Raw genomic sequence first — 15186 nt, forward strand, 5'->3', positions numbered from 1 at the left:
GCACTGTTACACTGGGGCGCTGTGGCCGGCACTGTTACACTGGGGCGCGGTGGCCGGCACTGTTACACTGGAGCACCGTGGCTGACACTGTTACACTGGGGCGCGGAGGCCGGCACTGTTACACTGGGGCGCTGTGGCCGGCACTGTTACACTGGGGCGCGGAGGCCGGCACTGTTACACTGGGGCGCGGTGGCCGGCACTGTTACACTGGGGCGCGGTGGCCGGCACTGTTACACTGGGGCGCTGTGGCCGGCACTGTTACACTGGGGCGCCTTGGATGGCACTGTTACACTGGGGCGCTATGGCCGGCACTGTTACACTGGGGCGCGGTGGCCGGCACTGTTACACTGGAGCACCGTGGCTGACACTGTTACACTGGGGCGCGGAGGCCGGCACTGTTACACTGGGGCGCTGTGGCCGGCACTGTTACACTGGGGCGCGGTGGCCGGCACTGTTACACTGGGGCGCGGTGGCCGGCACTGTTACACTGGGGCGCGGTGGCCGGCACTGTTACACTGGGGCGCTGTGGCCGGCACTGTTACACTGGGGCGCCTTGGATGGCACTGTTACACTGGGGCGCTATGGCCGGCACTGTTACACTGGGGCGCGGTGGCCGGCACTGTTACACTGGGGCGCGGTGGCTGACACTGTTACACTGGAGCACCGTGGCTGACACTGTTACACTGGGGCGCGGAGGCCGGCACTGTTACACTGGGGCGCGGTGGCCGGCACTGTTACACTGGGGCGCGGTGGCCGGCACTGTTACACTGGGGCGCGGTGGCCGGCACTGTTACACTGGAGCACCGTGGCTGACACTGTTACACTGGGGCGCGGAGGCCGGCACTGTTACACTGGGGCGCGGTGGCCGGCACTGTTACACTGGGGCGCGGTGGCCGGCACTGTTACACTGGGGCGCGGTGGCCGGCACTGTTACACTGGAGCACCGTGGCTGACACTGTTACACTGGGGCGCGGAGGCCGGCACTGTTACACTGGGGCGCTGTGGCCGGCACTGTTACACTGGGGCGCTGTGGCCGGCACTGTTACACTGGGGCGCTGTGGCCGGCACTGTTACACTGGGGCGCCTTGGATGGCACTGTTACACTGGGGCGCTATGGCCGGCACTGTTACACTGGGGCGCCTTGGATGGCACTGTTACACTGGGGCGCTATGGCTGGCACTGTTACACTGGGGCGCCTTGGATGGCACTGTTACACTGGGGCGCTATGGCCGGCACTGTTACACTGGGGCGCCTTGGATGGCACTGTTACACTGGGGCGCTATGGCTGGCACTGTTACACTGGGGCTTCTACCCTATCCCCTGCTTTTTGGTTGAGCTGTTGTGGATACAGTGGTGGTGACTCTTTGAGACTGCAGCCTTTGCACCCTCACACCTTCACTATATCTTTCATTTTCTTTCCTAGAACCCGGCTACTATCATGATGGACATTTTGGGATTCGTATTGAGGATATTGCTGTGGTGGTGGAAGCAGAGACCAAGGTTTCTTTTTTATTTCCCTTTTTATCTATTTTTTTCACTATGTAGAATAATATAAGGGCGCAGAGTATATAGAGTGTATATGGCAAAAGAATGACATAAGTATAAGTACGGATGCGCGGACCTGTGGAAGTCCGGGTTCTGGTACCAGATTCGAACTTTATTCCAAAGTTTGGTACCAGAGCAACATCCGAAACTGAACCAAAACCCGAACCCCATCTCTCTGTTGCTTGGGGCCAGCACTTGCTCTGTTGTCTATCTCTCTGTTGCTTGGTTCAGATGGGGTATGTGGTGCCCCATTGTCATGGTTGTCATCGTGGCATTGCTTTCCTCACGGGATGAGTGATGTCACGCTTGTAAGCGATGATACCTTTTATCAGGTAATCACAAAGCGCACAACATGTTCACACTCCAGGCCAGAAGGGGGAGCTCTGATCCTGCTTATGGGTGACTCCACTATATAAAAATTCTGGTCTGGAGGGAAAGTTAGTCAGTTCGTGGCGGCCAGACAGCAGACTGGAGCAGTCTAAGGCAGAGAGATGTGTGAGGGGCCGTGCAGCCATGAGGTGCTGCAGCTCCAGGATTGAGAGAGTATGAAAGGAAGAACAGCATTTAGTGAGCGTGCAAGAGAGCGAAGCACAGAAGAGTGACACCAGGGGAGGACAGCTGCGATTGAGCTATCTCCCTGCGAAGCCGGATACCGGTAGCCGGAAGACCAAAGTTGTGAGGGATTCCAAGACTTACAGCAGAAACTGGCAGGACAGCTGAACTACCCGTAATCTGTCTGCCCTAATACCCAGGAGATACAGTGGTGCATAGAGCCCAGGTCGTGATAGAGACCCTATAAAAGGCTCAAGCCACCTGTCATATGGGTTTGTGTCCCACCTTCAAGGAGGACAGAGAGAACTGTGAGGACCTTGCCAGAAGCCTTAGGGCAGTCTCACACGTCCAGATATTTCCGGTACCGGAAAAATCAGTACCGGAATTATCCGTGTCCGTGTGCCGGTGCGTTTCTGTGGCACATCAGTGTGGCACACGTGTGCCGCCCGTGTGCCCACTGGGTACCACACGCACCGTGCCGGAGACAGAGCTAAAGTTTAGCGCTGTCCCCGGCATCGTGCTGAAGCCTCCATTCATATCTTCCCTGCAGCAGCGTTTGCTGTAGAGAAGATATGAATATTAGTGTGTAAAATCAATATCCAGGTCCCCAACCCCCTCCCACCCCCTGTGCGCCCCCCCACCCGCTGTGATTAAAATACTCACCCGGCTCCCTCGCAGCGTCCTGTCCTGGCCGCACCTTGTACTGTATGAGCGGTCACGTGGGGCCGTTCATTTACAGTAATGAATATGCGGCTCCACCTACCAAAGTGGTGGAGCCGCATATTCATTACTGTAAATGAGCGGCCCCATGTGACCGCTCATACAGTACAAGGTGCGGCCAGGACAGGACGCTGCGAGGGAGCCGGGAGCCGGGTATTCTGCACTCCTCCCATTGACCTGCAGGTGGCCGCAACCAGCTCTACTTGTCCATAAATTGTAGGCTTAGCCCAGGAGCAGACATGAGTGTCCAAAATTGTAGGTTGATAGTCCAAGGGAAGGCTTGTACAGTAGAGCAGGGACCCAGCAGAGGGAGGTCACTGTAACACTCGCGCCGAAACTGGTTGGCGCGGGCGTCTGGGGGTGTGGCCCCACTGGACCACAGACCAAACTTCCCTGGAAGGGGCGTAACTAAGTAGCTTCCCAGGTGTTCGCTGGAGCCTCTGATGGTGAGGTCAGACTTGTGCAATAGGAAGCTACCAGGTACCACTCCAGGGTGGAGTCTGACTGTGGCTGCTGATCCCTCCGGGGACAAGACACGGGCAGGCAGGCACGGCTGTGACACTGGCTGACAGACGGGTACGGCAGAGGTCCTGATGGGCGGACTGGCTTGACGGAGATACAGGCAGGCAAACGGGCGCGGCTGGCACTCAGGCAGACAGGGTTGATACTCTGGTGGGAACTGGTATACAGGCGGGTGTATGGAAACAGGTAGAGACCTGTACGGCAATTTGCTGAACAGAGATAGAGCAAGAGCAAATGCAAAGCAGAACCACAGGAGGCGGAGCTACGAGCAGGAATGAGAAGGCGGAGCTAAGAGCAGAGAAGGAGAAGGCGGAGCTAAGAGCAGAGAAGGCAGAGCTAAGAGCAGAGCAGGAGAAGGCGGAGCTAAGAGCAGAGCAGGAGAAGGCGGAGCTAAGAGCAGAGCAGGAGAAGGCGGAGCTAAGAGCAGAGCAGGAGAAGGCGGAGCTAAGAGCAGAGCAGGAGAAGGCGGAGCTAAGAGCAGAGCAGGAGAAGGCGGAGCTAAGAGCAGAGCAGGAGAAGGCGGAGCTAAGAGCTGGAGGCAGAGTCACGTACAGAAACGCAGGAGGCAAAACCACATGCAGAAACGCAGGAGGCGGAGCCAAGAGCAAGAGACGTAGAACCGCAAGGAGCGGAGCCGCAGAGTGAGAGCTGAGCAGAACCGCAGAGCAAAGCCCCAGAGTGCAGAGCAAGGTTACAGAGAGCAGAGCTGAGAGAAAAGCCAAGAGACACAGAACCACAGGTTGTGGTAGAACTGAGCAGAGAGAAGCAGAGCCACAGACAGTGGCGAACAGAGCAGAAAGATAAGGCGGAGGTACACACAGCAGAGTGGGAAAAGACTAATGACAAAGGAGGAGCAGGAACAGACGTAGACCAGAGTTCAGACAGGAACGGACATAGAAACAGAACACAGGTTAAAACCTGCAATTGCAGCCATCAGAGACAGGAAACAGACACAACCTGGCAGCTCAGTAGCAAGTTCTAACTGAGGGAAATAGTTTGCACAGGCATCCTCCAATGAGGATGCCTTAAGTATCAGAGGCCTCAAGGCTATTGGCCAGGAACACCCAAGGGAGGTGCACACAGTCTCAATAAGAATCCGGAGTGGCTGGCGCCGCCCCCCTATGCACACAGCCAGGAAGTGTACACAGAGTAAGCAGCCATGGAACACATTGCATGGAGCCAGCAGCAGACAGATCTCACAGCATGGCACTGGGTGAGTGAGTAGATGTAATAGGCAGGTGGGGAATGGAAGGCCATGCAGTGATGCCGGCAGGGTTGTTACAGTCACCTTGCCATGGTTGATGGGCATACATGAATTGGCCAATTTATGCATTAAGAGCCTTCATTTTCATTCATTTCCGTAAGTTTACAAAAACATTTATTTGGAAAACATTTTTTTGAGTAGCAAAATCTAGATTATGTTTTTAATGTTTTTCTGTGTTTTCACATGGCCTAAACTTAGTAGCATAGTACTGTACATAGTGCTGCTTGTTATGACCTGGTGGTTAGGACAATAATGGACCTGGTGGTTAAGAGCACACGGAATGACCTGATAGTTACTAATAATACAGGACAAGCTCTGGGACGTGGGAACTCTGCTGACCGCAATCCCTAATCCTATCACACACACTAGAAATAGCCGTTGATTGCTCCTAACGCTCTCCATGCAACTCGTCACAGCCTAAGGAACTAGCTAGCCCTAAAGATAGAAAAATAAAGCCTACCTTGCCTCAGAGAAATTCCACAAAGGAAAAGGCAGCCCCCCACATATAATGACTGTGAGTAAGATGAAAATTACAAACACAGAGATGAAATAGATTTAGCAAAGAGAGGCCCGACTTACTGAACAGACAGAGGATAGGAAAGGTAACTTTGCGGTCAGCACAAAAACTACAAAAAGAACACGCAGAAGGCGCAAAAAGACCCTCCGCACCGACTCACGGTGCGGAGGCGCCCCTCTGCATCCCAGAGCTTCCAGCAAGCAAGACAAAAATCAAAATAGCAAGCTGGACAGAAAAATAGCAAACAAGAGAAAAACAAGCAGGAACTTAGCTTCTGCTGGGAAGACAGGTCACAAGAACGATCCAGGAGAGAACTAGACCAATACTGGAACATTGATAGGTGGCATGGAGCAATGATCTAAGTGGAGTTAAATAGAGCAGCCATCTAACGAATTAACCTCGTCACCTGTGGAAGGAAACTCAGAAGCCGCAGCCCCACTCACAACCACCAGAGGAAGCCCATGGACAGAACCAGCCGAAGTACCATTCATGACCACAGGAGGGAGCTTGACAACAGAATTCACAACAGCTGCTGTGCTCTCTTTTCTCTCTCTCTCTCTCTCTCTCTCTCTCTCTCTCTCTATATATATATATATACACTGCTCAAAAAATAAAGGGAACACTCAAATAACACATCCTAGATCTGAATGAATTAAATCTTCTCATTGAACACTTTGTTCTGTACAAAGTTGAATGTGCTGACAACAAAATCACACAAAAATCATCAATGGAAATCAAATTTTTTAACCAATGAAGGCCTGGAGTTGGAATGATGCTCAAAATCAAAGTGGAAAATCAAATTACAGGCTGATCCAACTTCAGTGGAAATGCCTCAAGACAAGTAAATGATGCCTCCACATGCCTGTATGACCTCCCTACAACAGCCGGACATGCTCCTGATGAGGCGGCGGATGGTCTCCTGAGGGATCTCCTCCCAGACCTTATTTATTTATTTATTTATATAGCGCCAACATATTCCGCAGCGCTTTACAGTTTAACAGTTTCAAACACAACAGTCATAGGTAACAATGTTAACAATACAGTAATAAAGCAAAATAAGACAAAATAAGACAACCCTGCTCATGAGAGCTTACAATCTACAATGAGGTGGGGGAGATACAAAGTACAGGTGTGTATTTACAATGATGTATTTACAATGAGGGTCCAGCCATCTTCATAGAGTGGGGGGTAGATGGAGATACTGAATGGGCTACACACACACACAAACATAAAATGAGTTTGATTAGGGAACGTGATAGGCCGCTCTGAACAAATGAGTTTTGAGCGAGCGCCTAAAACTATGCAAGTTGTGGATGGTCCTAATATCTTGGGGTAGAGCATTCCAGAGGATTGGCGCAGCACGGGAGAAGTCTTGGAGTCGGGAGTGGGAGGTACAGATTAGTGCAGAGGTTAGTCGAAAGTCATTTGAAGAGCGCAGAGGTCGGTTAGGCCGACAGACAGAAATGAGGGAGGAGATGTAAGGGGGGCCGCACTGTGGAGAGCTTTGTGGGTGAGAACAAGTACTTTGAATTGTATCCTGTAATGAATGGGCAGCCAGTGTAACGACTGGCGAAGAGCGGACACGTCCGAGTAACGATTAGCCAGATGGACAACCCTGGCTGCCGCATTAAGGATAGACTGGAGAGGGGAAAGTCGCGTGAGGGGGAGGCCAATTAATAGAGCGTTACAGTAGTCTGTAGACCTGGACTAAAGCATCCGCCAACTCCTGGACAGTCTGTGGTGCACCGTGACGTTGGTGGATGGAACGAGACATGATGTCCCAGATGTGCTCAATCAGATTCTGGTCTGGGGAACGGGCAGCCAGTCCATATCTTCAATGCCTTCATCTTGCAGGAACTGCTGACACACTCCAGCCACATGAGGTCTGGCATTGTCCTGCATTATGAGGAACCCAGGGCAACCGCACCAGCATATGGTCTCACAAGGGGTCTGAGGGTCTCATCTCGCTACCTAATGGCAGTCAGGTTACCTCTGGCGAGCACATGGAGAGCTGTGCGGCCCTCCAAAGAAATGCCACCTGTTATGAAAGGCAATTCAGTACCACAATGGACATAGCGGTCAGCACATACAGTGATCTGACAATAACCCAAAATCATAGAACGAGCTCTGAGACGTGGGAACTCTGCTGACCGCAATCCCTAATCCTCTCCAAACAACACTAGAGGCAGCCGTGGATTGCGCCTAACTCTGCCTATGCAACTCGGCACAGCCTGAGAAACTAACTATCCTGAAGATAGAAAATAAGCCTACCTTGCCTCAGAGAAATACCCCAAAGGAAAAGGCAGCCCCCCACATATAATGACTGTGAGTTAAGATGAAAAGACAAACGTAGAGATGAAATAGATTCAGCAAAGTGAGGCCCGACTTTCTTAACAGAGCGAGGACAGAAAAGGTAACTTTGCGGTCTACACAAAACCCTAAAGAAAACCACGCAAAGAGGGCAAAAGACCCTCCATACCGAACTAACGGCAAAAAATTAGACAAGCTGGAAAGAAAAAATAGCAAACAAATAGCAAAGAAGAACTTAGCTATGCAGAGCAGCAGGCCACAGGAATGATCCAGGGAAAAGCAAGTCCAACACTGGAACATTGACAGGAAGCCAGGATCAAAGCATTAGGTGGAGTTAAGTAGAGAAGCACCTAACGACCTCACCAGATCACCTGAGGGAGGAAACTCAGAAGCCGCAGTACCACTTCCCTCCACCAACAGAAGCTCACAGAGAGAATCAGCCGAAGTACCACTTGTGACCACAGGAGGGAGCTTTGCCACAGAATTCACAACAGTACCCCCCCTTGAGGAGGGGTCACCGAACCCTCACCAGAGCCCCCAGGCCGACCAGGATGAGCCACATGAAAGGCACGAACAAGATCGGGAGCATGGACATCAGAGGCAAAAACCCAGGAATTATCTTCCTGAGCATAACCCTTCCATTTAACCAGATACTGGAGTTTCCGTCTAGAAACACGAGAATCCAAAATCTTCTCCACAATATACTCCAATTCCCCCTCCACCAAAACCGGGGCAGGAGGATCAACAGATGGAACCATAGGTGCCACGTATCTCCGCAACAATGACCTATGGAATACGTTATGTATGGAAAAAGAATCTGGAAGGGTCAGACGAAAAGACACAGGATTAAGAACCTCAGAAATCCTATACGGACCAATGAAACTAGGTTTAAACTTAGGAGAGGAAACCTTCATAGGAATATGACGAGAAGATAACCAAACCAAATCCCCAACACGAAGTCGGGGACCCACACGGCGTCTGCGATTAGCGAAACGTTGAGCCTTCTCCTGGGACAAGGTCAAATTGTCCACTACATGAGTCCAAATCTGCTGCAACCTGTCCACCACAGTATCCACACCAGGACAGTCCGAAGACTCAACCTGTCCTGAAGAGAAACGAGGATGGAACCCAGAATTGCAGAAAAATGGCGAAACCAAGGTAGCCGAGCTGGCCCGATTATTAAGGGCAAACTCAGCCAAAGGCAAAAAGGACACCCAGTCATCCTGATCGGCAGAAACAAAGCATCTCGGATGTTTCCAAGGTCTGATTGGTTCGTTCGGTCTGGCCATTAGTCTGAGGATGGAAAGCCGAGGAAAAAGACAAGTCAATGCCCATCCTACCACAAAAGGCTCGCCAAAACCTTGAAACAAACTGGGAACCTCTGTCAGAAACGATATTCTCTGGAATGCCATGTAAACGAACCACATGCTGGAAGAACAATGGCACCAAATCAGAGGAGGAAGGCAATTTAGACAAGGGTACCAAATGGACCATCTTAGAAAAGCGATCACAGACCACCCAAATGACTGACATCTTTTGAGAAACGGGAAGATCAGAAATAAAATCCATAGAGATATGTGTCCAAGGCCTCTTTGGGACCGGCAAGGGCAAAAGCAACCCACTGGCACGAGAACAGCAGGGCTTAGCCCGAGCACAAATCCCACAGGACTGCACAAAAGTACACACATCCCGCGACAGAGACGGCCACCAAAAGGATCTAGCCACTAACTCTCTGGTACCAAAGATTCCAGGATGACCAGCCAACACCGAACAATGAACCTCAGAGATAACTTTATTGGTCCACTTATCAGGGACAAACAGTCTCTCCGCTGGACAACGATCAGGTTTATTAGCCTGAAATTTTTGCAGCACCCGCCGCAAATCAGGGGAGATGGCAGACACAATTACTTCCTCTTTGAGGATACCCGCCGGCTCAGACAAACCCGGAGAGTCGGGCACAAAACTCCTAGACAGAGCATCCGCCTTCACATTTTTAGAGCCCGGAAGGTACGAAATCACAAAGTCAAAACGGGCAAAAAACAGCGACCAACGAGCCTGTCTAGGACTCAACCGCTTAGCAGACTCAAGATAAGTCAAGTTCTTATGATCAGTCAATACCACCACGCGATGCTTAGCTCCTTCAAGCCAATGACGCCACTCCTCGAATGCCCACTTCATGGCCAGCAACTCTCGGTTGCCCACATCATCATTTCGCTAAGCAGGCGAAAACTTCCTGGAAAAAAAAGCGCATGGTTTCATCACTGAGCAATCAGAACCTCTCTGCGACAAAACAGCCCCTGCTCCAATCTCAGAAGCATCAACCTCGACCTGGAACGGAAGAGAAACATCTGGTTGACACAACACAGGGGCAGAAGAAAAACGACGCTTCAACTCTTGAAAAGCTTCCACAGCAGCAGAAGACCAATTGACCAAATCAGCACCCTTCTTGGTCAAATCGGTCAATGGTTTGGCAATACTAGAAAAATTGCAGATGAAGCGACGATAAAAATTAGCAAAGCCCAGGAACTTTTGCAGACTTTTCAGAGATGTCGGCTGAGTCCAATCATGGATGGCTTGGACCTTAACAGGATCCATCTCGATAGTAGAAGGGGAAAAGATGAACCCCAAAACTGAAACCTTCTGCACACCAAAGAGACACTTTGATCCCTTCACAAACAAAGAATTAGCACGCAGGACCTGAAAAACTGTTCTGACCTGCTTCACATGAGACTCCCAATCATCCGAGAAGATCAAAATGTCATCCAAGTACACAATCAGGAATTTATCCAGGTACTCTCGGAAGATGTCATGCATAAAGGACTGAAACACTGATGGAGCATTGGCAAGTCCGAATGGCATCACTAGATACTCAAAATGACCCTCGGGCGTATTAAATGCAGTTTTCCATTCATCTCCTCGCCTGATTCGCACCAGATTATACGCACCACGAAGATCTATCTTGGTGAACCAACTAGCCCCCTTAATCCAAGCAAACAAATCAGATAACAATGGCAAGGGGTACTGAAATTTAACCGTGATCTTATTTTGAAGGCGGTAATCTATACAAGGTCTCAGCGAACCATCCTTCTTGGCTACAAAAAAGAACCCTGCTCCTAATGGTGACGATGACGGGCGAATATGCCCCTTCTCCAGGGATTCCTTCACATAACTGCGCATAGCGGCGTGCTCAGGCACAGATAAATTAAACAGTCAACCTTTTGGGAATTTACTACCAGGAATCAAATTGATAGCACAATCACAATCCCTATGCGGAGGTAGGGCATCGGACTTGGGCTCATCAAATACATCCCGGTAATCAGACAAGAACTCTGGAACCTCAGAAGGGGTGGATGACGAAATTGACAGAAATGGAACATCACCATGTACCCCCTGACAACCCCAGCTGGACACCGACATGGATTTTCAATCTAATACTGGATTATGGGCTTGTAGCCATGGCAACCCCAACACGACCACATCATGCAGATTATGCAACACCAGAAAGCGAATAACCTCCTGATGTGCAGGAGCCATGCACATGGTCAGCTGGGTCCAGTATTGAGGCTTATTCTTGGCCAAAGGCGTGGCATCAATTCCTCTCAATGGAATAGGACACTGCAAGGGCTCTAAGAGAAACCCACAACGCTTAGCATACTCCAAGTCCATCAAATTCAGGGCAGCGCCTGAATCCACAAATGCCATGACAGAATACGATGACAAAGAGCAGATCAAGGTAACAGACAGAAGAAATTTTGACTGTACCGTACCAATTGGTGGCAGACCTAGCGAACCGCTTAGTGCGCTTAGGACAATCGGAGATAGCATGAGTGGAGTCACCACAGTAGAAACACAGCCCATTCAGACGTCTGTGTTCTTGCCGTTCAACTCTGGTCAAAGTCCTATCGCACTGCATAGGCTCAGGTTTAAGCTCAGGTAATACCGCCAAATGGTGCACAGATTTACGCTCACGCAAGCGTCGACCGATCTGAATGGCCAAAGACATAGACTCATTCAAACCAGCAGGCATAGGAAATCCCACCATGACATCCTTAAGGTCTTCAGAGAGACCCTTTCTGAACATAGCTGCCAGCGCAGATTCATTCCATTGAGTGAGCACGGACCACTTTCTAAATTTCTGACAATATACCTCTATCTCATCCTGACCCTGACAAAGAGCCAGCAAATTTTTCTCTGCCTGATCCACTGAATTAGGTTCATCGTACAGCAATCCGAGCGCCAGGAAAAACGCATTGATATTACTCAATGCAGGATCTCCTGGCGCAAGAGAAAATGCCCAGTCCTGAGGGTCGCCGCGCAAAAAAGAAATAACAATCAAAACCTGTTGAACTGGATCACCAGAGGAGCGAGGTTTCAAGGCCAGAAATAATTTACAATTATTTTTGAAACTCAGAAACTTAGTTCTATCACCAAAAAACAAATCAGGAATAGGAATTCTTGGTTCTAACATAGATTTCTGATCAATAGTGTCTTGAATCTTTTGTACTCTTGCCGAGAGCTGATCCACAAATGAAGACAGACTTCTAATGTCCATCGCTACACCTGTGTACTGAACCACCCAAATGTCTAGGGGAAAAAAAAAGGCAAAACACAGTGCAAAGAAAAAAAAATGGTCTCAGAACTTCTTTTTTCCCTCTATTGAGAATCATTAGTACTTTTGGCTTCCTGTACTGTTATGAAAGGCAATTCAGTATCACAATGGACATAGTGGTCAGAGCACATACAGTGATCAGACAATAACCCAAAATCATAGAACGAGCTCTGAGACGTGGGAACTCTGCAGACCGCAATCCCTAATCCTCTCCAAACAACACTAGAGGCAGCCGTGGATTGCGCCTAACTCTGCCTATGCAACTCGGCACAGCCTGAGAAACTAACTAGCCTGAAGATAGAAAATAAGCCTACCTTGCCTCAGAGAAATACCCCAAAGGAAAAGGCAGCCCCCCACATATAATGACTGTGAGTTAAGATGAAAAGACAAACGTAGAGATGAAATAGATTCAGCAAAGTGAGGCCCGACTTTCTTAACAGAGCGAGGACAGAAAAGGTAACTTTGCGGTCTACACAAAACCCTAAAGAAAACCACGCAAAGGGGGCAAAAAGACCCTCCGTACCGAACTAACGGCACGGAGGTACACCCTTTGCGTCCCAGAGCTTCCAGCAAAAAATTAGACAAGCTGGAAAGAAAAAATAGCAAACAAATAGCAAAGAAGAACTTAGCTATGCAGAGCAGCAGGCCACAGGAATGATCCAGGGAAAAGCAAGTCCAACACTGGAACATTGACAGGAAGCCAGGATCAAAGCATTAGGTGGAGTTAAGTAGAGAAGCACCTAACGACCTCACCAGATCACCTGAGGGAGGAAACTCAGAAGCCGCAGTACCACTTCCCTCCACCAACAGAAGCTCACAGAGAGAATCAGCCGAAGTACCACTTGTGACCACAGGAGGGAGCTTTGCCACAGAATTCACAACAGCCACCCCACACCATTACTGACCCACTGCCAAATCGGTCATACTGAAGGATGTTGCAGGCAGCAGATCGCTCTCCACGGCGTCTCCAGACTGTCACGTCTGTCACATGTGCTCAGTGTGAACCTGCTTTCATCTGTGAAGAGCACAGGGCGCCAGTGGCGAATTTGCCAATCCTGGTGTTCTGTGGCAAATATCAAGCGTCCTGCACGGTGTTGGACTGTGAGCACATCCATCTGTGGACGTCGGGCACTCAGACCATCCTCATGGACTCAGTTTCTAACCGTTTGTGCAGACACATGCACATTTGTGGAGGTCATTTTGCAGGGATCTAGCAATGCTCCTCCTGTTCCTCATTGCACAAAGGCAGAGATAATGGTCCTGCTGCTGGGCTGTTGCCCTCCTACGGCCCCCTCCACGTCTCCTGGTGCACTGGCCTGTCTCCTTGTAGCGCCTCCAGCCTCTGGACACTACGCTGAAAGACAGACACAGCAAACCTTCTTGCCCCAGCTTGCATAGATGTGCCATCCTGGATGAGCTGCACTACCTGAACCACTTGTGTGGGTTGTAGAGTCCGTCTCTTGCAACCACGAGTGTGAAAACACAACCAACATTCAAAAGTGACCAAAACATCAGCCAGAAAGCATTGGCACTGAGATGTGGTCTGTGGTCCCCACCTGCAGAACCGCTCCTTTATTGAGGGGGTCTTGATAATTGCCAATAATTTCCATCTGTTGTCTATTCCATTTGCACAACAGCATGTGAAATTGATTGTCAATCAGTGTTGCTTCCTAAGTGGACAGTTTGATTTCACAGAAGTTTTACTTACTTGGAGTTACAGTATATTCTGTTGTTTAAGTGTTCCCCTGATTTTTTTGATCAGTGTGTGTATATATATATATAATTTGGGGTATAGCGACTGGTCATGTGATTAATGGGTGGTATGTATCGCAGAGGTGGGTGACCCTGTGATGGAAGCCTGGGCATGTTTTACATTGGGAAGACTTTCAGGTGATTGGAGAGCTGGGTGGGTTCAGTCACCTACATACCCACCCAAAGGGGTGTGTCTGAACACCTAAGATGGTTGTGTGTTTGAGGACCTGCGGTGATGTCACGATCACTTGACCGGCCATGTGATAGGTACCTGGGTGTGGTTACACCTGTGTAATGGAGGTGTGTTTGGCACATGGGAGCGAGTGCTGGCTAGTCTCAGCCAGAGCAAGGAGGCCTGTGAGATACCTCCGGAGTGGACGGTCTGATAACCGTGATACTGACCGGGTTCAGTGAGAGATGTTTATGGGACACCTCTGAGGATAAGATGGATCCGGGAACCAGTGTGATGGACGCCAACAGGTAACGGACGTGTTATGCTGACTGGGGTCAGTGAGGGACTGTGGTTCCACTATAAAGCTGAATGTGTACTGTACAGACGCTGTCCAGGCTGTTGCATACTACCAAGTTCCTGAGGTTGTGGTTTATGCTGACGTCAAAAATAAACCAAGTAGACTGTTTTTGTAAGAAAATCATGCCTGTGTGCGTTTATCCCGTTGCCAAGCGAGTGTCCCCCAAGACATGCAGTAAACCCTGTCTTACAATATATATTTATATTACATAGATACATAGAAGAAAAGCCGGTATTACATCTGCTGGCTCCTGTAATATCAGCATAGAAGAGATGGATTATATTATACACACACATACCCACACACACATATACACCTGTATGGCAAATACAATTAGTACAATGTGAGCAAAATTTATTAAAATACTATTTTTCTGAAAAAAATGGCGTGGGCTCCTGTGTAATTTTGTTTGTGGGGGCCGATGTTTATAGCCATTAGTCTCCATTGCTAAGCTGTGGACTTGATGTCACTGGACAATACAAAGGTGACATCAACCCCACAAATATGAACCCCACTCGCCACCGCTACAGGGCAAGTGGGAAGAGCCGGGCAAAGCGCCAGAATTGGTGCATCTAATTGATGTGCCTTTTCTAAGCAGGTGCGTGCTGCTGTTTTTAGGCCGGGGGACCAATATCCATGGCCCCTTACCAGTCTGAGAATACCAAACCCCAGCTGTCAGCTTTAGCAAGGTTGGTTGTCAAAAATGGGGGGGGACCCATGCCGTTTTTTTTTTTTTTTTTTAAATTATTTAAGTAATTTAAAAAACAGCATGGGACCCCTCTTGATAACTGGCCTTGCTGAAGCTGACAGATGAGGGTTGCAGCCCCAGCTGTGAGTTTTGCCTGGCTGGTTATCAAGAATAGAG

At 49.6% G+C, this 15186-nt stretch overlaps 1 protein-coding gene across 1 annotated transcript in view; it reads left to right on the forward strand.

Annotated features, from left to right (window-relative positions):
• XPNPEP2 (X-prolyl aminopeptidase 2) overlaps positions 1-15186 on the forward strand; it is a 110100-nt gene that overhangs the window by 91844 nt on the left and 3070 nt on the right. Inside the window, exon 19 of the mRNA XM_069746091.1 lies at positions 1424-1500. Coding sequence (XP_069602192.1) covers positions 1424-1500 — 77 coding nt within the window. The remainder of the gene's footprint in view (positions 1-1423; positions 1501-15186) is intronic.

This window comes from Ranitomeya imitator, chromosome 2 (genome assembly GCF_032444005.1).
Source record: "Ranitomeya imitator isolate aRanImi1 chromosome 2, aRanImi1.pri, whole genome shotgun sequence".
NCBI lineage: Eukaryota > Metazoa > Chordata > Amphibia > Anura > Dendrobatidae > Ranitomeya > Ranitomeya imitator.